Source organism: Capricornis sumatraensis, chromosome 10 (assembly GCF_032405125.1).
Source record: "Capricornis sumatraensis isolate serow.1 chromosome 10, serow.2, whole genome shotgun sequence".
Taxonomy (NCBI): Eukaryota; Metazoa; Chordata; class Mammalia; order Artiodactyla; family Bovidae; genus Capricornis; species Capricornis sumatraensis.
In genome coordinates, this window is record NC_091078.1 from 91,684,076 (window position 1) to 91,706,508 (window position 22,433).

The window sequence follows — 22,433 nt, forward strand, 5'->3', positions numbered from 1 at the left end:
GTTCTCTGGGCTGAGGCCAGGTGGCATAAATCACTCAGCCTCTGCATCCAAAGCCCTTCTAGGTCAGGAGCCCCTTCCACTCTAAGTGTGCACTGCCATTTTGAATGGCTGTTAAGAGTCAGCAGGAGTAAAACTGAACCAAAGAGCTGCTTTGGGCAATAGGCCACAGCTCCCAGGAACCCATCAGTTGTGGGGGTTTACTGTGTGTTCCCAGGGCATTCACATGTATTAGCTGGGAGCAGTGAGCCAAAACCCTTTGAGGTCTGCGAAGACATACTACTTTACCGGAGACACCACTTCTGATTATCTGCTCTACCAGACCCGCGCTGTGAATGCAGCCCTTGATCCTCCCCGCAGCCTGTGAGGCTGGCATTCCACAAATGAGGAAGCTGAGGCTCAGAGAAAGTGAACGGTTTGCCTAAGACCACACAACCTGAGAGTACAAGCACCATGAAAGTGTGCTTCCTCGTTGAGCCACACAGGCTGACTCTAACTGCAGGTACGCTCAACTGCCCACAGTTTTCCTGGGCAGTGTCCTGGGCTCTTATACCCAACTACCCCGTCAATGGATACATTGTTTTCAGACCTCTGAGTCCATGAGACTTGGACCCTAGCGGGACACCAAACAGCTCTGCTGCAGCCCAAAGAGACACCTAAATTCTTTATTTGTCCGAGCTCCCCATAAGTCTGTAAGTACAAAGCCTTTCAATCCCACTCAAGCGTTCTACCAGAATGACAAAGTTCTGACATAAGAGGGCGCTAAAGATCCTCCTCCTCAGCCCTCTCATTGTACAGACAAGGAAATGGTGGAGGATCTGCCCAGCGGGGTGGCGGCAGTGGGAGCAGGTGACAGCTAGCTGTGGTGAGCAGTGACAGTAGTGGCTAGGCAGTGGGACAGAGCAGGGTTTCACAGCTATAGCCTTGTGGGTCCATCCAGTCCTCTGCCTGTTTTGTTTTTATTAATAAAGTTTTACTTGGACTTGGGCACACCATTTGTTTCCAGATTGTGGTTGGTACATGCTATAACATCAGAGTAGTTGCAACAGACACTGCGTGACCATAATGTCTTAAATATTTACCATCAGCGCTTTACAAAAAAGTTTGCTGGCCCCTGGGAAAGACAGAAGCACACAGCTTGTAAGTTATCAGAAGCTTTCTAGTTCTTAGAGGGACCGTTAGGTTCACAGGTGTTTGTTATATTCTGGCCCACTGATGACTGCTCCACACAGGCCATGATGGTCATGTATCGTACAGGAAGAGTTATTAAATCCTGCACCTGAGAGTAGACAGGAAAAAAGGAGGGAAGGGAGAAAGAAAGGAACCCTTTAGTCCTTATGAAGATTTAAATGCCTCTTTATTGCCTGTGCTTGTCTTTACTGCATTGCTTTTCAGATGCTCAAAGAATGCTGGAGAGAAGGACTAAAGATGACAGACTGAATGAAGTGGATTTTCAGGAAGGAGGCAAGATGTGTATCTTAGGCTCCATGAGGCTGGAAGGAGCTTGTCCAAAGGAGCAAGGGGATCCCAAACAGCAGGCCATTAAGGACAGTCACAATGCAGTTTTTCCCTTCATTCCCAAGGGGCCTCTTCCCTCGGTACCACCAGAGTGGCATGAGGGGCCAGGCCTCTGGGTCTTTTGTCAGGACCCCCCTCCTGCCTACTGATTCAAGGGTGAGTTGAATGCTAGCAGCATAGAAGCCTTGGAAAGCACTCTTAGGTGATTGTGACCATTTATTAAGGTACAATATGAATGCATTGTTTCACGAAATTCTGAGAGCAATCTTGTAAAAGAAAAACTACTGTCTTTCTTTTAGAGATGAAGACAAGGGGTTTTCAGTGGGCAAGTTACTTGCCCAGAGACATCAAGCTAGTGAGTGGTGAAGCCGAATTCAAATCCAGATCCAGCTGATTTCAAATCCCAAACTCAACCGCTTTATTATATTGCTTTCGGCCAAGGATTCCACTTCATGCTGCCTCAAGAAAAGCATGGCTTTTACCTTCTTTACAGGAGTTGCTGGAGGCATGTGGGACGTTTTGGCATGCTGAAGGGCAGCTTTGACGCTGAAATCCCACCTTAGCAAACGGTAGGGCATTTGCACATTCAAAGAAACGTTCCAGTCCCTGGTGGGAAAGTTTCCAGTGGCTTCAATTACAGAACAGTCACAGTTCATTGACGCCTGATGATCACGAGGGCAGCTTTATTGTTTTATATGTGAAAAATGAGGAAAGGGCCAGAACCTCAGCATTAGGGAAATGATGAAAGATTGAGAAGTATTTCCAAAGGCATGCAAACTGAGAGGTCAATTCAATGGGGGCGGGAGAGGGGGGACGGTGGGAGGAGAACAAGCAAAGAAGCAGCTGAGAAGTATTTGCGGCACCAGGGAGAAGAGGTTGTGATGTCCACGAAAGGAAACCATGGCTATGAATTTCAGGGCATCGAGACCCTGTCAACACAGCTAATCCCTACGGATGTTGGCTGAATAAGCCTTTGGTGACCAAACAGTGCACTGTGGAAACCGTGTCAACCTCCAGCAGGTCAATTTGTCCTCATATTACACACTCTGCTGGCTCTGTTGCTAGAACCCCAGATCGAGGATCCACGGCGAGCATCTCCCAACTTGACATGGGTTGACATAGCATGGTTAATAAGTCAACAGAATTCAGAAAACAGGACCGGATTAAGAAGGCAGTTTTATTTTGGTGCCCTGGACTTCAAGCAGATTAAATAATCAAAAAGCCGGAGCCATCGGGGTCATGTTTGAATGCTACAGCTGTTCACTGAGGTTTGACAAACATTCTTTCTGTGGCTCCTCGTCTCAATGGAAAAGGCAGCGATGATCCTGGGAAGGGCAACACTCTAAGAAAGAAGGAGGGAGCACAATCAAAAGATCCTCTTATGGAAAACGATCCAGATGGAGACAGGGAAAGGGCTGCTTAAATAAGTGGTCTCCTGAAAGCGACAACTGTTCCCTGCGCTGAAGAAAAGCACCGGCAGGATTCCGGAAAAAAGTGAGTGAAACCTGGACTTGGAGTCTGCCGTGCCCTCGATGTGTTGACTGCAGATTAATAAAGGTGGGCTTCAGGTTCCGCGGGCAAGCCGGTGGAGACTCAGTCATGGAAGGTGAGCCATGATCAATCCCCTCATGCCTTAGAAAGCAGGACCCCCACCCCCCAACTAAGGAAGGTATCTGTGGGAAGTTGTCTTTCTCACAAGACCAAACAGATGCTAAAAATGTCTCATGTTTGTGCCATGCTGGGTCAGAGTAAAAGAGAGTGGACAAATGTACCTAATCATGAATGGGTATGCAGTTGGCCTGTTATGGGCCATTTCAGAGAAAATACAGTCCTTCAGGTTGGAGTTCATATATCATCTACAGGTCGGGAGGGTGGGGGAGGTGGGAGTGGCATGATTTTCTGCAGTTAATGAATGCTTGGGTGAGGCACAGCTCAAGTGAGGGGTGGCAACTCTCCTCTGAACAGAAGCTGCTTTAGCACTGAGATGTATATTATTTGCAGAATTATAGAAAAGAAAACAAGGTTTTCCTCTTTTACATGCTGCAAGAGGGAACTGGACTGTAATGCTTTGCATCCCTTGAGCGAAACTAAACTGAGCAAAATTTCCTTCAGAAGCCTTTCCAAACATCTTTCCTCTTGCCTTAAAGAATGGTTCACAGCATCAGAGAAAGAGAATTGAAAGGACAAAGGGGAAAAGGCTCCATGCACTTGACAGCCACATTGTACATTTCCCTAGTTAAGGCCAAAAACAGACAAACCGAAAATCTCCTCTTAAGAACTTTCTTTACAAGTAGATAATCATCTTAAGATTTAAATATTATTGCCTGGCCCTGTGAATTCCTCTACCAATTTAACAAAATGTCCTTGATGGATGTTTGCCATCTTGAAATTTAAGTCTCAGGAAAAAAGAAGGGAGTGATCAAGCTTCACTGGAGATTGACCTAGCAGTGCCTGAGAGAATGTCAACTCAGCATCCTCTTCAAACCTGGCAAGGAGGCACCTATTGAATCTAGAGCCCCCGTACACATTTCTACAGAGCCAAGGAGCCCTGTGTAAGGATACCTTCTGCTCCATCATTTGTCCCGAAAGAAACTGCAACAACTCAAATGCTCGTCAGTACAAGAGTGGCTAAATAATAAATCTGGCAAGGCCTCACCACCAAATACTCCACAGAAGTTAGAAGGAATGAATGGACTCTCTGTGCATCCCTGTGGATGGATCAGTTTTGAGTGACTAAACTGCAAAATGAAACATACCAATGATTATTTAGCTTTTTAAAAAACCACTATGCAAAACATTCTGTAATTTGTTTATGTGTGTGTTGTGTATGTATGTGTATGTAGAAATATTTACAGGCAGTAAAGCACAGCACGTAAGAACCCCGATAGACTCTGGAAGCAGACTGCCTGGGTTCAAATCATGATTCTACTACTTCTGAATGACCTTGGACCAGTGATTTAGCTTCTCAGTGCCTCAGTTTCATCACCTTTAATATGTGCATAATAAAAGATACCGAATTACAAGATTAGGAGGGCTAAATGAATTAATATATAAAAGCACTTTCAATAATGCCTGGCTCAAAATATGAGCTATAAGGCTATTTGTGATTTTGTTGTTTTTAAAAGGCCTGGTGGGATGCAATCGTAATGGTAGGGAAGGTGGTGGTAGGGAGCGGTTCCTGCTGGAAAACATGATATGGGTGCTAATCAAAGGGAGTTTAACTTATCAGCAATGCACTGTTTCTTTGAGTTAAGGGAAAAAAGAGATGAAGCAAATATGGCAACCTATGAATAACTGACAGAACTCCGTTACAGGAACATGAGTATTTATCATGTTATTTTAATGCTTTTGTTTTAAAATCTCTTGAACAAAAAAGGAGCAGAGACAATCATCACTCATGGAAGTATTACACTTGGAAGACGGACGTCGATTTGTAAGAATGCTTCAGACCTGTCCTATCTAATATGCACCACTAGCACCTATGGCTATCTAAATTTTAACTGATAAAAATTAAATGGAAATAAAAATTCTGTTTCTTGACTGCAGTAGTCACATTTCAAGAGCTCTGAAGTCACATGAAGCTGGTGGCTATCATATTAGACAGTAGATACAGATCATTCCCATCACCATAGAGAGTTCTATCGGACAGCATGGTCTGGAGCATACTTTTGAGAAATGTGAATATCTGAACTCCCTCTCATGGTCCTAAAGTTCTGGTCCTAGATAATTCTGCTGCTTCATACAAAGGGCACATGCCCCCCCCAAAATTTTTTTTCACATTTTTACTTGATAACTTATGTCGTCTACCTTCTGGTTACCTGCGAACTTAAAGCGGGAACACAAGCTGATACCACTTACAAACGGGTTCCTATCTCAGTTTCTTTCTGTTTGTTGTAGGCGAACTGTTCCTGCTTTCCAGTATGATTTTCCTGCTCCCGGTGGTGTGCGGCTGCCCAGAGAGATGCCGCTGTCACTCACCTTCGAATTCTGTAGACTGCAGCCAGCAGGGTCTGGCTGAAATCCCTTCCGATCTGCCTCCTCAGACTCAAACGCTGCACTTACAAGATAACCAGATCCACCAGCTTCCGACTTCTGCATTTAAATCAGTGCCACAGCTCACAACCTTGAACTTGTACAACAATTCTCTTTCAAATCTGACCCCCGGAGTTTTCCATGGACTTCAGCACTTGCGGGTCTTAAACCTAACTCAGAACTCCCTGCATTCCCTGGAAAGCAGACTATTCCATTCTCTCCCACAGCTGAGGGAGCTCGATTTGTCATCAAACAATATAAGTCACCTTCCTGCATCCCTAGGTGAGCCTTGGGAGAACCTGACCGTTCTTGCGATCCAGCAAAACCGGCTTCGGCAGCTTGATCGAGCCCTCCTAGAATCCATGCCCAGAATGAAGCATTTATTTCTCAAAGACAACCTCTGGAAATGCAACTGTCACTTGCTCAGTCTTAAACTCTGGCTGGAGACATTTGTTTATAAAGGTCAGTAACTAACGCCTATCCCCTCATCCGTGTATGATCAGCTTAGGAGAAACCTGAATGGTTCTCTGCATTAGAAGGGATGCTGAAAAGTGTTTGAGGGATCTGTGTAAGCTTTTGCACACTGATGTCATTTCACGGTATGGCAAAAGAGGCAAGTGAATCATTAAGGGTGTTTCAAATCAGGTATTTAAATTCATCTACAGATACGATTCATGGAAACAACTTTCCACTTTTTTCCTCTCTCCACCCCAACTTTCCACTTTTTGATTAATACCACCATTAAGTTATTTATCTGGAAACTGTAGGCCCTTAAGAAAGAAGGAAATCAATCCACCTAAATATTGGGTTGGCTAAATTTTCATAAGAATAGCTCAAACAAACTTTTTGACCAATCCAATAACTACTCAACTCTGAAGTGACAACAAATTCTGATTTTCAACTGTGATCCAACTGGGGGCATGGTATTTCTCCTTAGGACTGCCCCTCCTTTTTTCTCTGCTTCTGACCATTTGACAGCTATGAAACTTCACTAAGATTACCCATTCTGCTTTAGCAGACACCACTGTGACTAAAACTGAATACAATACGGCTCCCTCTCTAAAGGGAACAAGTATTTCTTTAACCAGATGTCAAAAACAAAGCAAGAGATCCCAGAATACTAAAGATGAGGGGATCTGGAAATTACTCAGAGGTCAGCAAACTATATAGCCTAAGAGCCAGATCTGGCCCACCTATTTTTGTAAATAAAGCTTGGTTGGAACACATTCACATCCATTTATTATTTACTGTCTGGCTGTTTTTGCATTAAAGATTGAGGTTGAATAGTTGGGACAGAGACTATGGCAAGGCTTAAAAAATGAACCATCTGGCTCTTTATAGGAAAGTCTGCCAACCCCTCCTAACTCAAAGCTAGTCTATTATCAATAGGAAATGGAGCCCGAAGATGTTTAGTGACTTGATGAGGATCACAGAGTAGAAGCACAGGCGAGAGTAGAAGGAGCAGCTTGAGGTCTTGGCCCTACACCCCTCCTCTACATCACAGTGGTTCTTTCCTCCTAACTTTCAAGTGTCATTCATTCATTCATACTAAACTTGAGTGAATTTTACATGCCACGGACATTTCAAGGTGCTGAGAAACAGTCGGTGAATAAGAAAATCCCTATCATCATGGGCATTACATCCTGACAGTAGAAAACATGTTAAATAAAACAAATATATACATCTATGTCAGAGAGCAGTTAGTGCTAGAGGTAGCATGAAGGGAGAGAGTGATGGAATAAGGGTTACATTTCAGATGTGAAGGACAGGGAAGGCCCCTGCAAGGAGGTGATATGGGGCAGCAGAACTGGAATAATGAGGGGAAATAAGCCATGAGATAACTCGGGAAAAGGACAGTAGCTGCAGGGGACCTGAGGGGGAAGTAAGCTTGGCTTCACTGAGGGACAGAAGGAGGGACAAGCGAGTGGCTAGAGCAGGGGAAGGGAGTGAGAGAGGCTAAGGCAGCACACAGCCAGGTCATGCTGAGATGTGCAGAGCCGGCTGAGACATTTGGATTTTATTTTAGGCAAGATGGAAATGTCTTGAAGAATTTTAGTCAGGCGAACAATATGATCTGATTACATTTTAAAAGGTCACTGTGGTGACTCTAGGGAGATCAAACCAAAGGCTGCAGAAGAAGAATCAGGGGGATGAGGGAGAAAGTGATTTCAGTCTTCCAGGGAAGATGACGGTGGCCCAAACTAGGACGATGAGAAATGATCGGCTTTGGGAGATATTTAGAATAATGAACTGATAGAATTTACTAACGGGTTGGAACTGGATATAAGGAAAACAGAGTATATTACAGGAAATACAATTTTGTTTCGTCCTCCAGGAGTAAGCAGATAAACGGTGATGCCAGTAGCTGACGAGGGTCAGGCTGTGGAATGGGGGAAATGGGCAAGTGTGTGTGGGAGATGGTAAATCAAGAGCTCAATGTGGGGCATGTCAAGTTTGGGACGCCCGTTACATTGTCAAGGAGTGATGTTGAGTTGATGGATGTATATCTGAGCCCATAATTTGGGAAGATATCAGAGATCCAGACATGGAATCAAGAGAGGGAATCAAGAGAGTCTGGATAGTTGCAGCAGTTACATAGAAGGAAGTGGAGGAGAACACATGGGTTCAAATAAACACTATTGATTTAAGAATCTCTCTCAACAATAGAATAGTCAGTAGCTTATCATTAACCAGCTAATTTTCAAGTTGACTTACAACAGAGGTCATATGATTTGACAAAAATCTTTCTTAAAGGAGGCTTCAAATAAAACTGTTTACATCTAGAGGTGAAGTGGCTTTACCTACTGTGTTGTGGATGAGATAGTAAGCATAAGGCAAACCATCACAGAAAGATGGTTTTCATGAAAGGAGAGTATTTCTTGACAAAAAAATGGTTCTCAGGTCCAGGAAACTAGAAGCAACATAGGGAGGGATATAGCTCCCCATACTCTGCCACAAACTCACTGGTGATCTTTGGACAAATTAATGTTCCTCACTAGCCCTCTGTGTCACCAGGTGGAACTGACAGTGTTAAGCCAGGGAGTTCCTAAGACCGATTCTGGTCCTCAGGCTCCTCAATGCAATTTAACGCTCCCTCATGCCAGAGCTGCCCCACCCAGACAACAGCCTTTCTCTGAAGGAAGGCAAAACTGATCTGGAATAACAAGACCTGGGTGTCAAAATGACTAAATAAAACCAGCAAATAAATGCAAATATAGGAGACAATCTGACTACCGAAGCATGGAATAAAGGCAAAATAAGGTAATAGATATTGATCAAAACCTTACTTCCCCTCGAGGGGGAACAAAATACATGGAGGATGAAGCAGAGGATTTTGTGGCCTGGAAGTGTCATTCACTGGTTCCACTGGCCAGAATTCAGTCAGGTGGCTTCAATCTGACCACAAAGGGTGAGGAAATTTCATCTTCCTCTGGACCCAACAATCAAAGGAAAGAAGAAAAAAAGTGCTTTGATGAGTATTTAATGTCTCCTTCAAGAACATGCACATAGATTTTCTAATTAGCATTCCTCTCTCCATTCATAAGTTAACAAATCATCTTTATGCCAATAGTTAACTGTACTAAACATTTATTCTGGGCTAGGAACTGTGCTAAACAGTTGACATACTTTATTCAGCTGAGTCCTCAGAGCAATCTTGTGAAGTGAATTTCATTATTACCCTGGCTTCTCACTTTCCAGATGAGCAAGCAGAGGCACAGAATGGTCAGGTAACTTGCTTAGGGTTGCAGAGCTAAGTAGTGGTCAGACTTAGGATATGAATCTCGTTTTACCCCAAGACAGGGGTTAAGAGCTGCTAGCTGCCAGATGATGGATAATGAGAGTGCTTGGAAAGCTGGAGCCTCTTGAATTGTCAACTTCTATGAATCCAGAAGAGACTGAGGCCCTCAAGCTGTCGTTGGCAGATCTGCCTCCTGGGGGGTGGCTGAGGAGATGGTGGAGGAAGGCTGGGAAGTGAGTCCTGGCTGAGGACACAGAAGAGCATGGAGCTCTTGATGGCCACAACCCCGGCCTTCCAGCCACATCCCAGGCTCTTGTCAATGTATTCTCTTGGCTCTGGGTCCTGAGGCCATGCCTCCCACCCTAATAGTTAAAACAGGAAGCCAGTAACAGGAGAAGCGAACTTAACCCTGGAGTGGCGAGGTGAACCGCCCCAGTCTAGGTCTAAGTCAGCTATTGGAATTGCTGGTTCCCCAGGTTCAGTACTGAAACACTCCCTGAGACAGAGACCTTCAATCACAGCCTGTTGGCACCTTGTGGTCATCCAGGGCATGCCCCCTGCACCTCTGGCCTGCTGTACCTCACCTCAAGAAAGGAGAGATTCCTATGGTCATTTTGCTTTAGAGTTGAGGTTTTTGCCTCCGGGGATCACTGAAGAAGCCAGATCAGGCCCAGGAGACTCTGGCAATAGGTGATTCAGTTCAAGCAGCAAAAGCAAAAAAGACATGAGTGTTGAATTTCGCCATGGCCACCAACCCGAGTGACTTGGGCCACAGCAACCCTTGAACTGCAAAATGGCCCTCTCTATTAATAGGGCCACAGTAGGATTCAGCTTATAAATTCAGGTAGAACGGATGTGAGGACATTCCCCAAGTTGTGAAGTGCTGTACACAGGAAGATTCTAAACACTGAAGTGACACCCTCCTGCAGGGGACTTTCTGGTATAGTTTCATAATCCACCTATGATGTGTACAAAGAAATCTCCAGTCTAACTAAGATTAGTGTCACAATTCATGGAGGTAAGGATCTACGGAGGGTCACTGTGTTAATTCCATGGACCTCACAACATTCCAGAGGGAGAGAGGACATGAGTATAGTGGGAAAAACTGGGATCACAGGAGTGGGCCAGGTTTCAGTGTTGACCCATCCATTTTTAACCTGAATGATCCTGGACAAAAATTACCCATTTTAGCAGAGTTGTGAGGACTTATCTAACAGTGCTTTGTAATCAAAACAGATACAACTAGGATGTTTTTGTGAAAATTCGTCAGAGAAGTTTATCTGTCTGAGGTCAAAGAGCAAATTGTTGGTCAAATTCGGCCAGGATAGAATCTGTTCATCCACTGCTCTTTCTAGAAAAGGATTTCTAGTTCCTCAAATCCCCCCTGTAGCTCACATACCTGAGGAAATCAATCCCCTTTCCACAGAATGGAAATTGAGTCTTAGAAAGTTTGGTACTCAAAATACTAAATATTTCGAGGTCTGAGGAGGCACTTTAATTGTACTTAATCCCATGAATGTAATACGTATTCCTGTCAAAGCTTCAGATACACAAAACACTCACAGGACCGCCGACTTCCCCATTTGGCATCACTGAAGAGTGTTGGTAGAGACATAGGGTCTTTGAAATTAACACATAACATCACAAGAAAAGACATTTGTTTTCATTATTTATTTTTTAGGTCTCCAGTGGTGGTTTGGCACAATAGATTTCTTGTGTGGCAGGGCTCATTAGGGCGAGCGACAGTGCCCTCGGCTGGCCTCCAGCGCCCCTCCTGTCAGTTTTTGCATTGTTTCCCCTTGGCATTTACAAGGTAAAGGTGACCTGGCTTCTAATGAATTCTTGGTCATACATAATTGCCCATTTAGTGTGTGGCGTTTTTAGCATGTAGCCAATTTAGAAATCTTAAAATCATAAAATATGGCTGTTAAATTCTTTGACTCCAGGGAGGGAAAAAAAAAAAAGGTGTTTTATAAATTCCATCTGCCTCAGTTTTGCAGGCTGAGGATTTGGGAATTTGGTTGTTTCAGGCTCTGCTATCATTCTTTGTTTTTGTTTCTTAAAGGGGGAATAACCGACAGCATCATCTGTGTGTCACCAGACACTTGGAAGGGAAAGGACCTCCTTGAAATCCCTCACGAGCTGTACCACCCCTGCCCTTTTCCTTCTCTACACCTGCAGTCCTCACAGGTGCCGCAGCTAGGTGCTGCCCACCGGGCTGTGCCCAGGCTCTCCGACAGCCACAGCAGAGGGGAGCGAGACCACCGGGAGTGTGAGGTCAAACCCAAGCCAAGGCCGGCCAATCTGCGCCACGCCGTGGCCACCATCGTCATAACAGGGGTGGTGTGTGGGATTGTGTGTCTCATGATGCTGGCGGCCGCCATCTACGGCTGCACCTATGCAGCTATCACAGCCCAGTACCATGGGGGACGCTTGGCTCAAACCAATGAGCCCACGAAGACAGAAGGAAAAGAGCTGTTTGACAGCTCACTGGCCTGAGAACTTTCATCTCAAATAGGAATAATCATTTTCAACCAGAAAACAGTTTCTGAGTAGGGTTGATGGGTCACTGTTACTGCCTCATTTTTTTTCCAAAAGGAAAAAAAAAAGATGTGTCTGTAAAATATATATATATGTATATACATAGATATTTAGACTTCCCTTAGACTTCCCTTGTGGCTCAGCCAGTGGGCTTCCCTTGTGGCTCAGCTGGTAAAGAATCTGCCTGCAATGCGGGAGACCTGGGTTTTATCCCTGGGTTGGGAAAATCCCCTGGAGAAGGGAAAGGCTACTCACTCCAGTATTCTGGCCTAGAGAATTCCATGGACTATATAGTCCTTGGGGTTGCAAAGAGTCGGACATGACTGAGCAACTTTCACTTTCACTTTGTGTCTCAGCCAGTAAGGAGTCTGCCTGCAATGCAGGAGACCCGGGTTTGATCTCTGGGTTGGGAAGATCCCCTGGAGAAGGAAATGGCAACCCACTCCAGTATTTTTGCCTGGAAAATCCCCATGGTCAGAGGATCCTGGCAGGCTACAGTTCATGGGGTCACATATATATGTATGCATATATATGTTTATGGAAAGAAATTTATGTAGAGATTTTTTTTAATATATTAATACCATAGTTGAAATAGATATGATAACTTGTGCTCTGTGCCTGAGAAGTTATGACAATTATTCTATGTGGGAAAGGCTGTCCATGGAGAAAGGGAAGGTACCTCTCTTTCAAGGTACTTTTCCCTGCAGTAAGTTGCTTTAACAAAGCAGCTGAAATACAAACACGCACGGCAGTCAGCACGCCTGGGAGCTTTATGGTCCACTGGAAAACTGCCCAATTCTGAGTGCCTGGGAAGAAGTTGGTGATCTTACCCAAGGGGCACTGAATGCTTCTATAAACCAAGTTCATGCTAGACCAGTGATACTTTTAGATGTTAGGTATGTTACACATTTAGCGGGAGTGTCTGTTGGTTGGGAATTTTTGTAGCTTGCCACAAGAGTCAGATTCTATTTAATTTTCTAAATCAGAAAACCATTTGGGGCTCTCTAGGCCACAGAAGAAGAAGAGGGCTCCACGAGTGGATAATACGACTCAGGCGCAAGGTCTGGGGAAGTTTTCTGATGCAAGGGGAAATAACATATAAACAAACACAAAAAGGACGGGGTGGCGGAATTCAGGGCACGTATCACCGAAAGGCCATATCCACTAGATGACTGGAATCTTCCTTTTATAACTCTCACAGCAGGAATGAATTTAGGGTGGGCTGAGAGCGAGATAATGGCTTATGTGTATCTGTGTCTACGTACAGAGTGCGCAGAGTGCATAAGCTTGTTCAACCACACCCACACATAAACACAGAGCAATCAGTTTACCCACTAATGAAATGCAGCCGCAGCAGGGTGGAAGCCAGCAGCTGCTGACCACCACCCAGATTGTCTACTCAACACTCTGGGAGAGGAAGTCAGAGGAAGTCTGAAGAGAGTGGGAATTATCAAGAGACTTGAGATATGTGGCAGCAGCCATCCTGAACATTATTTAGGCCAGGGTTTAAAAAAAATCAGGTGTGGCTTGCTTAACTCCACAGACACGGTCCTGAAGAGTTGCATGCAAAGGAAATTTTTGTAAATTGAATCATCATTTTAATGCAGTAGGGGAGCTCGCTATTTAAAGGAACCTTTCATGGAATCTTTCTGTAATGGCAATAATTGACTCCAGATTTATGTATTTTGTAAATTTGCATTTTCTCAGGCTAGGATTTCTTAAAGTAGATTCTACCTGTTCTTTCTCTCATGATGCCCCATCTCATATTTAGAGTCACCTGTTAGTATTAAAGTCATTACACAGAGGAGTTAAGGACTCGGCGAAAGAAGAGAACAGGGTGAGCTGTCCCTCCAGAGGCCTTGACAGACATCACTAATCAATCCCAGCATTCCTCCCCCTGAGCCCTGATGCACCACAGATGCCTTCTTAAGACAGCACTGTAGGCAACCAGAACTAATCAACTGGAGTTGGTTCAAAGGATAAAGCATATTTGCCATTCAGGGTACTGGCTCTGCATTCACTTCTTCAGGGCATGTAACAGTGTTTTGGATCTTAAATCAGTAGTCCATTCCCTAACCTGGCACATGAATGGGAGGTCCATACAGGCTGGAATATTGTTTCTCTGTCTGATGCAGCCAAAGCCTTGCCCAGCAGTGTAAAGAGGTCAGGGGAAAGACAGGTGGACCTACCCTAGCTTACCCTGCAGGACTCACACATCCCAGAGAACATCTATACCTTCTCACAGTGCTTCACAACCACTGTGCCCCACCCCACAAGTTAAAGATGGGCCAACTTGCTGGAACAGCAATTTTGCTAAATGATTCTTCTGGGGGGAAACATTTACATTTGATGCTAATTATTTTTCTGAATATTAAAATAAATCTGGATATGTTAAAGAGTAGACTGAAAAATTACCATGGATTTTAAGATCAAAAAGAGATCTCAGGGAAAGCTGGCTTCTGGGATCAGCTCCATCCCAAGCCTGGTGCCCTCTTTTTGCTCTCTTCATGCACTACTTCAGAGGTGAGACCAAGCATCCCATCTAAGGATGGAGGGATTACTTTCCAGGTAGAAAAAATCTTCCTTGCCCTGGATCATGAGTCCTTGGCCAAGAAAGAAATATGAGAAAGGAAATCGAGGAGATCTTTTTACACATTGTTCTCATTTCACCAAATGTTTTGAGAGTTCGTGCTACGTACCATGCATGGTGAGAGGTGTTCTCATGAACATTCATGTAATCTTGGCAACCAACCCGTGAGATACTTGAACAGATATTACATAACCTGGAAACTTCTGAGACCAACATTGCATGCCTCTTTCACTGCTGTGATTTTTTTTTTAATTTATTGATTTATTTTTCACTGCTATGATTTAAGACATCCAGTGCACTACGTTCTGCCGGAGGTCTGGTGACTGTGTAGGTCGACCCCATCCCCCTGCCCACAGTGATTACATGTCAGAGCTTCCAATCCACCGCAGAAAACCCCGAATGTGGCTAGAATTCTCACTCCTTGACACCCATGTCATATGAGATTTCTAGGCACAGATGATAACTTGGGCAAATATTCCTGCTTTACGAGATGTCTTTAAGGAAAATTATTAAAATGATACCTTCTTATATTCACATGTCTATCTTTTGCCTACAGTCACCATAAAGAGAAGTTGGCGATGAAAATAATTACTTACCCTAAAATGTCAACAAGTCTCTCAGCACAGACAAATATAAATCAAATTGTTTAGATTAACAAATGCAGAGTTATCATTCGTTAATAGGAGAAATGAAATGTTTTCTCTGTAAAAATCTTGCAGATGAAAGACTCAATTTGCAGGGTATTCTGTGAGAACCGCAAATTATCTTTCACAAGCACTACAGCTCATGAGGGGTAATTTGCAAACGCCTCATAGATTATTTTCAGCTGTTTATTGCTGCTGTCATATTTATAGATTCTCCTATAAAATGCCCTTCCATCATAGAGCCTTATTGAAGGAATACTGTGAATAAATATCACGTTTATTGTTGATTGCTCCGAGAAAATTTTGTAAAATATAGTTTCTTCATTATATTTAGTGAAACAGTATCGCTATTTTTGCTTTGCTAGAGGTCACAAACTCACAATAGCAGGACCAAAAACTGTGAGGCATATAATGAGGGTGTAGAAGGAATCTCTGCCACAGAGATTGTGGAAAAAGAAGCCATAGTGTCAAGTCTATACCTGGTAAGCTTTTAAAATTAAGGCAAACACCCCTGACTTTGCAGGAACAATCTTGTGCTTCAGATGATAAAACGTCCATGAACAACAATGGATGTTTCATTTTTTTTCTTACAAAAATGGAAGACTTAAAAGTAATCACAGGATTTCCTCCAGAAGGCTCTGAAATCTCATTATTTAAGTTAACCAAGTTACTCCAGAAATTAGACACTCTTAGATCCAAAATATAAAAGGAAGCAGATCAATTTCTAAAATAATCTATCTGTAGCATCAATTATCATAATTACACAATTAATTGTTAGAAATCTGTAACTTTCTATTGCAGATCAGGAAATAACTATTTTCACTTGGGTCAAACCCACCAGTGTATCCAATGCTAAATGCTATGAGACAGAAACCTACCAGCAAATGATATTCCAGCCCCACATGGTGTCAGTGGGTGTGGCTTCTACACAGCTTCAGGGAAATACCCTGTTTTCCCTTATGATGAAAATTATTTACTTATTTATGTTCAAATTTAAATAAGGTCTCAAAGAAACCTCCCTCCCATTGGGAGAGGCAGCTTTGCAATCCCTCACTTTCCTTTCAGATTCTTGACTGGAATATCCACATCTACTTTTCACTCGAATGACACTGAATATTCATTTGGATGGACAGGATGTTACCCAGTTTCAAAGGCTTACCAAGAAGAGAAGAAAAAGAACCAGAGGGCTGGGAATTGGGACGGTCCTTTGGGAGCAGCTAGTCTAGGTGTGGCACATTTCAGAATAGCTGTGACCAGCTTCCCTACCTGCTTCAGACATTGCTAACAGACCTCAGCAAACTTATCTACTGACCCCAGTCAAAGCCTCAGAATCCTTTTAAATCTCTTTTCTAAGTACCTACGCCGGATCAACTGAAGTTGACTTATGTTTCATATTCGTATTTTTACAAACAGGAAATAGAATAATGGAAAATGAAAGAAATTTTTCCAAAGTCACACAGAAAATTAACTGCAGATCTGATAAATGCAGTTACAGGAGCAAAGGGTTAGCGTGTATAATACAACACAACCTCTGCCATTATTCACCCATTCTGGTGAACCACGTTATAAGAACTACAGCATTGTTATATTATTTATTTGGATAAGAGCAATAATAGCACTGCCATCAACTTTTTTTTTTTTAATTTTTTAATTTTTTTTTAATTTTAAAATCTTTAATTCTTACATGCGTTCCCAAACATGAACCACTTTTATTAAGCACCAGGTTGTATGCCAGTTGTTTTTAGTGTAATATTTTCATTTTTCTCTACGTCTCAAATTAAGCAAAACATGAGAGCATTTTACTGCCATATCACAGATGAAGATAATTTATTGGGTTTGTGTAATTTGTTCAAGGTCATGTCATTAATGATTAGTGGAGAAGGAATCTGAATGAAGGATGCATGGGTTTCCTTGGGTTTCTTCTCATGCTTCTATTTACTTTTGATTATATTCAGTATTATCCATAATAAATACTTTTTAAAAAATGACTCCTAACTTTTTGGACTGAATAACCAGATAACTACAATAAATTAAGCTTGGAGTCAATTGCATTTAATGGGCTTTGGGGAATGAGATGTTTTTGATGGGAGAGGCAGAGACACTAATCAGACAAGGGAGAGTCAAGGGAAAGAGGTCTGGCTTAGGAACCACCACCTCATGAATGGTGTTAAAAGCCTTGCGAGTGGACAGGAGCCTTGGGGCCCTCCAACATGCATAATCAAGAGATGAACAAAATCGGCAAAGGAGACCTAGAGGGTAGGCAGTGAGGTAGGCAAAGAACCAAATAAAGAGGTTTTCAAGGAGAATGTGGTCACCATGGTCAAGTGCTGCTGACAGACCAAGAAAAAAGAACATCTGAAGTTCAATTTTGGATTTGGTAATGTGGGAGCTGTATATAACCTTGACGAGAAATGATTCACTATGGATGAAACCTGGTTGGAGTGGGTTCCAGAAAGCATGAAAGAGAGAAAGTGAGAAGAACACAGAAAAATAAGAAATAACACAAAATAACATAATAAAAGAAATAGGTTTGGCTTAAAAGAACCTTACTGTATCAGCAAAAACATGGAAATTGGTCGAAGAAGGGTAGTGAAGCACAAGCATATAAAATGCCCACGCTCTGTGTTTTCATTCTGAGCTTCCTTTTTATGTTTTAAGACAATTGTACACTCTAGGCTGCCTGAGCTCGGTCACATATAATTTGGCCTTGAAGTAGGAATGACATTCAGACACTGAGCTTGACCTCATGCAGATCTTCTCACCCAGAATAGAATGTGGGAGTTCTTGGTGAGTGCAAACTGTGGGAGGCTATGGGAATAAAGAGCCTTTGATCAGCACTGTCCCTTTCCCACCACAGACTGGCAAAAGCATTTTCCATGAGCAAGAGTCCACAGACTGACTGTCAAAGCATTTATGCTAGAGCCTCCAATCATGCCCTCTCTTCCCAGAGAGGGGAAATGCATGTCAGCTCATTCATCCTCTTTAGCCCTTCACTTAGCCTGAGTCGTATATATACTAGTTTTAACCAAGATCAAAATCCCATTAAGGTCACTAGGAGATTTGCCTGGATAAAGGCAGCTAAATAAATCCCCAGATCTCTCATGAGTTGGGTGGGGGGAAATCCCAGAAAGTGTTTTCCACCAAAGCATGTGAGGGCATTTCCAACGCTCTACCAAGCATTATATTGATTACACTGCTCAGAGGTTTATAAACTAAAGTGAAGATTAAGCAAATCACTGTCTTGACTGACAATGATAGCATATATTTTTAGAAAGCCCAGGACCTTTGATTGGGATATCTCTGTAACCACATATACAAAAATACTAGGCACAATGATGGATACCTTCTGATACAGGAAGTTCTGTCTTCAACATCTACTTACACACTTTTGATTTAAGTATTTTCTTCATTTTTATAAGATAAAAATATGGCAAAATAAGTGAGTGAACAAATTAGCATTTTTGGTATTTTTTCTTTAAACAGACCGTGACATATTTTTATCTAAAGCAGGAGTTAGCAAACGGTTTCTCTGAAGAGTCAGACAGTAAATATTTTTGGCTTTTTAGTCCATATGGTCTCTACCCAACTACTCAGCTCTGCCATTTGTGCAAGAAGTTGTCCACAGAAAATATAGACAGGGATGTATTTCAATAAAATATTATTTATAAAAATAAGTGGTAGGTATCTGACAAGGTACTTGCATCCAGTATATATAAAGAACTTACTTCTCAACAATAAAAAGATAAATAACCTAATTTAAATACAGGCAAAAGATATGAGCAGACATTTCCCCAGTGAAGATATGCAAGGAACTGGCATGTACATGAGAAGATGCTTGGTATAGTTAGTTATTAGGGAAATGCAAATCACTTCATTCCCACTAGGACAGCTAAATTAAAAAAGACAGAAATAGCAAGCAATCATAAGTATGAGGAAAAACTGGAAGCCACATACAGTACTGGTGGGATTGTAAAAAGCTGCTGCTGCTTTGGAAAACAGCTTGTCAGTCCTTCAAAATATCAAATCTAGAATTACCTTATGACCCAACAATTCTATTCCACTTTCAACCCAGGAGAAACTATAACATGTATCTGAACAAAAATGTGTACATAAATGTTCATATCAACATTAGTAATAATAGTTGAAAAGTAAGAACAACCCAGAAGCATCCATTAACTGATAAATGGATAAATGTTATACATACACACAATGGGGTATCATCTGACAGTTTAAAATGCTAAGGTATTGATCCTTGCTACAACATGAACCTTGAAAACATCAAGTTCAGTGAAAGACGCGAATCACAAAAGGCCATATGTTGTATGATCCCATTTATCTGCAAAGTCCAGAGTAAGCGAATCCACAGAGACAGAAAGGAGATGCGTGGGCTTCCTCGGGCTGGAGTAGGGAGTGGGATATAAAGAATGAGGAGGGTGTGTGGGTATGGGGTTTTCTTTGGGAGAATATAAAACTGTTCTAAAGTTAGACTGTGGTAACAGTTGTACAACCTAAAAAATACCAAAACCCAATAAACTGTAGACTTGAAATGGTGAACTTTATAGGAAATGAAATATACCTCAATAAAACTTAAAAAAAAAAAAGGTAGCATCCTAAATTTCGTTCTATGGATTACAGTTTCTCAGTCTCTGTTCTGAGGAATAGGTACAAGAGAGTATGACTTTCAAAATTTTACTATGAAACATTTAAAGCTACTATAATGATATCCCCTATGCAAGTTTTCACAGGGAACAGCACATGACAAAAAGCACTGGCTAATGAGTGTGGTCGGTGTAACATACATCATTCTTAACAAGAGCAGTGATAATTTACCAGCTAACCATTACTGAGCACTCAGCTATAAGTATTCACCAAGCACTTTCTTTATATAAATTATTTTTCTCAAAAGGAACTAGAGGGGTCCCCCCAAAGCTAGGCTGAATCTGGGTGCAAGAAACAGCCCATTATTGGTTAATTCTTTTCCTTTTCTGTGATGATGAAACAAACCTCTATATTTAAAAACTAGGCTGCTATAAATCCAACCAAAGCACCAATCAACCTCGTTTTACAAATGTGAAAATTCAATCCCAGAGCAAGAAGGGGGAAATGGCCCTGTGCTCACTGCTAAATCCTTGGCTTACACTGGCTTTAATGTTCAAATCCCACCATGACCTTGGAAAGCAGAGTCCTGCCAAAACAGAACTCAAAAACTGGGTATAAGGACCCATAACTCCAAAATTCTGCTGCTGATTTTGGGGTGGAGAGTGTGTTGGGGCTTTTGGTAAGGTTTATAAAAGGACAGTGGCTCATGGGAGTGAGTGTCCTGAAGAGTGAGCACAGATTCAGTTTCTCAAAACTCTGGGCTATTTTTACTCCTGGAGCAATGATCTTCAGTGTGCCTGTCACTGTCTACTGTGGTATGCAGAGCAGCTGTTCTATGTGGCCAACTCTAATTCAGATTCTCTTGCAGACTTGAAATAAAGCATAGTTGGTAGCTACATCACTAATCCATTTCTCTCAAGTTTGTTACTGTCATTCCTTTCAGCTTAGAGCCCCTTTTGCCCCTGCAGTGCATTTGTAAGTCAAGTTTAAAAAAATTAACGCCAAATATATAAAAAGCCCCATCTCATAGCTGACATTTAGACCACAACTTGCCTTGGGTTCCTCACTTCTCCCTGGAGCATCTGCCATTCAGTCATGCTTTTAGATCGTAGTAAATACCACTCAAACCTGAGAGACTCATTTGTGTCTCGGAGAAACCATCGAGACACAACATGTGTGAGGGATCTCACTCAAGATTCCTGGAGAAGTTTGTTCCCTCTGCTGGAACGTTCTTCCCACAGATCTTCGCATAATGGCTGTATCTCCTCATTCCAATCTCTGATCAGGTCACCTCCTCAGGGAGCCCTTCTCTGAGTCCCCATCCTCCCCCAGTCTGGAGAAGCACCGCCTCTGCCACATATAAGTATGGACACGAGCATTCTTCCTTGCCTTTGGTACTCCCAACCACACTTCATTTTTCACAGAGCATCAGCTGCGGCGGAAATTCCCTCTCCCCCTCCTCCCTCCCGCCCTTCTTCCTTTCTTCCTCCCGTTCCTGCAACGCTTGTCTGCTGTCTGTACCTCCCCCACAAGTGCAGGCTCTCCCCCACTGGCAGCAGTTTGGTCGGAATGATCCTTCACTGGCAGCTGCCACCCCAGCCTCAGGGCAGGAGAGCCAACAGTGCCCTCTCACCGCATCAAACATCACCCCCCAAGGGGCTCCACAATGCCCTCCGGGGTGCTTGTTCTCAGTTGTATCCCCGGCAACAGGAAAATGGTAGGTGCTAGATATATATATTCATTGAATGATTTAATAAAAAAATGAAGATATGAAATAAGAGCTTTCTGTACGTAAGCCTACCTGGGAAAACACTGAATTTGAAAGCAACAAGAGTTGGAGTTTGCCTGTCAGTGTAACCCAGCGTTTCTCCACCTCACCTCTGCTGACATTTTGGATCAGATGATCCTGTGTTGTCGTGGGCTGTCCCGTGTGATGTCGGATAATCTGGAGTATCCTTGATCTCTGCCCGCTGGATGTCAGCAGGACCCCTCCTAACCAGTCACGGCAATCAAAAATATGTCCAGATGTTGTCAAATGTCTCCTGAGGGTCAAAACTGTCCCTGGTTGAGAACAACTGGCGTGATCAGTAAATATTAACTTCTGCTATAATAAAACATTCCCTTTGCTCACCTACAAACTAGACGTTTACCCATGGAGACTTGATACATAATTTCTAAATACTAGTTAACGCATATATACAACATATATGAAATCCTACCAAAGAAATGTTGATGAGCTGAATATCTGCCTATAACATTTTGGCACCATTATTTACCCAACTGTAAGGAAAGCTGTATATTAAATAGTACACTCAGTTTAAATAACATGTACCTGACAATAGCTAATGGTCAATGATGTTCAGCAACCTCTTTCTTAATCAATTGGTTAAAATGAGATCTTCTGTCCTAACATCAAGCATCCCCCTTCATTACAAGGCCAGAATTATGCAAATGAGACCACTTAACCTACATTTTCCAATTTTCCCCATGAATGGATCTAACATGCTCTGTGTTTCATGCAAAGGAATAGACTGTGAGATCAGTCTCCCCAAATTTACTAGAAATCCTTAAATTTTACACTTAAGACAGGTAATTTTAGGCATGCAAATCATTCATATCTCAATAAACCTGTTAAAATATTCATTCCTGTAACCAATGCCTTTCTTTCTGTTGCTGAACACATTAGCTACCCTAAGCATCAGGTTAGATGCTTTCAGTTCAGTTCAGTTCAGTTCAGTCGCTCAGTCGTGTCCGACTCTTTGCGACCCCATGA

The 22,433-nt window shown here is 42.6% G+C and overlaps 2 protein-coding genes across 2 annotated transcripts in view; one reads left to right on the forward strand and one right to left on the reverse strand.

Annotated features, from left to right (window-relative positions):
- The window catches only part of LRTM1 (leucine rich repeats and transmembrane domains 1), a 45,449-nt gene extending 33,664 nt beyond the window's left edge, over positions 1 to 11,785 (forward strand). Inside the window, exons 4-5 of the mRNA XM_068982266.1 lie at positions 5,393 to 6,009; positions 11,352 to 11,785. Coding sequence (XP_068838367.1) covers positions 5,393 to 6,009; positions 11,352 to 11,785 — 1,051 coding nt within the window. The remainder of the gene's footprint in view (positions 1 to 5,392; positions 6,010 to 11,351) is intronic.
- The window catches only part of CACNA2D3 (calcium voltage-gated channel auxiliary subunit alpha2delta 3), an 875,864-nt gene that overhangs the window by 124,783 nt on the left and 728,648 nt on the right, over positions 1 to 22,433 (reverse strand). The window lies entirely within an intron of this gene.